Consider the following 1,456-nt stretch of genomic DNA (forward strand, 5'->3'; position numbering starts at 1 on the left):
GCTCGGTACCAAATTGTAGCTCCCCGCCACGTTTGCACTTCCAGCCTTCCTGGCGGAAGCAGACGGCTGTCCGGCGGTCCTTTATTAGGAATATCCAATTTGCCAGGGAATTTGCAGCCCGATTTTGGCGCCCATCGGTTACAGCCAAACCAAGAGCCAGACCCCGCGGTTCCTACAGCCCAAAAGCCACAGGCCCCAAGGGCTTGAGTCACCTCAGGGCTGCACGGCTTGGGTGAATCACCCTCTGCCAAAAGCCTGTTCTGGAGGGTTTATAGGAACTAGAGGAGCCTTTTTTTGGCACGCAAAGTGTCACTTGCTTAATTCTGGGGGGGGTTCTCCTTGCCCGCTGCCGACGAGCCTGACTTACTTGCCCACAGACAGGAGGTTGATAGCGATGGCCGAGCCGATGACTTCTTGCATGTCGGATCCGATGATAGCGAGCTCGACCATCAGCCACAGGACGATGCGAGGAACCTGGAGGTGAAGAAATAGCCAAACCCATTAAAAAAAACAGGAAAAATTCTCCCTTTAAGATGAGTGTGTGTGTGGGGGGCGATCGAGCACTCAGGAGCGGCCTCTGCTCCCTGCCTTGCTACGGCCACGGTGCGGAAAACACGCTGATTGCCGCTTGAGGGCTGGTCCCAAGTGGAAATCCAGGTTGCCCCGTGGCAATCAGCGGAGGTGGCTCCCGGGTCACTTCTATAATCTAAATTACTCGCCTCCATCCGCTTGGCTCATTGCGAGAGCGAAAGCCGACGCTTCCGGCTACCTGAGGCGCTGGAAATGAGCACGGGAAGAGATTTCACGGGGTGGGACCGATGACGAAGCCTCAGGTGTTGGATGCGAAACACCGAAACGCTGGGGACATCACCGGCTCCCCCCTCCCCACCCCCCCCGGGCCCTTTCCCAACGGGCAGCCCCACTCATCTGCAGCTGACCGGGACGCAGGGCCCTTTCTTACACAAGCTGGGGAGATTTCTTAAGCAGGGAAATTTAACGGCCTTGCTCGGAGGGGCCGTCTCGATGATTCCTCGAGCTGAGTATTTCAAGCTCAGGAGGGAGCAGCCCAGACAGAAAAGCTGAAATCTCAGGTTTTGTTCCTGACTCAGCCTGCAACTCGCTGGCAAATGCGGGGCCGTGCACCCCACCTCCCGCCCGCTGCTTTCCTTTTTCCCAGAGGGGGAAGACCCCCACGGGGTCCGAAGCCTCCCCTGCTGCTCTCCTAACAGCCCAGGCTCCTAACGAGCCCCTCGCTGGCGCTACAATTAAAATCTCCCTCTACATCTGCTTTTCTTCCAACTGCGAAGCCAAGCGAGGAGAAATCAACTTCACCCCCTCCGGCTTCTCGGACAGTAAAGCAAGATGTGACGAGGAAAATGTATTTTAGCAACCAAAAGAGTTTCTCCCGAGGAGGGTTTGGCCCGGAGCAGGCAGCAGCGACTCCTCACGAGTCCCA

The 1,456-nt window shown here is 57.1% G+C and overlaps 1 protein-coding gene across 1 annotated transcript in view; it reads right to left on the reverse strand.

The window, feature by feature from the left end:
* Window positions 1-1,456, reverse strand: part of LOC104127753 (natural resistance-associated macrophage protein 2) — a 33,481-nt gene that overhangs the window by 4,192 nt on the left and 27,833 nt on the right. The window contains exons 6-7 of the mRNA XM_009640450.2: window positions 1,433-1,456; window positions 368-482 (exon numbers count right to left, since the gene is read on the reverse strand). The exon at window positions 1,433-1,456 is cut by the window's right edge and continues 88 nt beyond it. Coding sequence (XP_009638745.2) covers window positions 368-482; window positions 1,433-1,456 — 139 coding nt within the window. The remainder of the gene's footprint in view (window positions 1-367; window positions 483-1,432) is intronic.

Source organism: Egretta garzetta, unplaced genomic scaffold (assembly GCF_000687185.1).
Source record: "Egretta garzetta isolate BGI_Z169 unplaced genomic scaffold, ASM68718v1 scaffold626, whole genome shotgun sequence".
Lineage (NCBI taxonomy): Eukaryota > Metazoa > Chordata > Aves > Pelecaniformes > Ardeidae > Egretta > Egretta garzetta.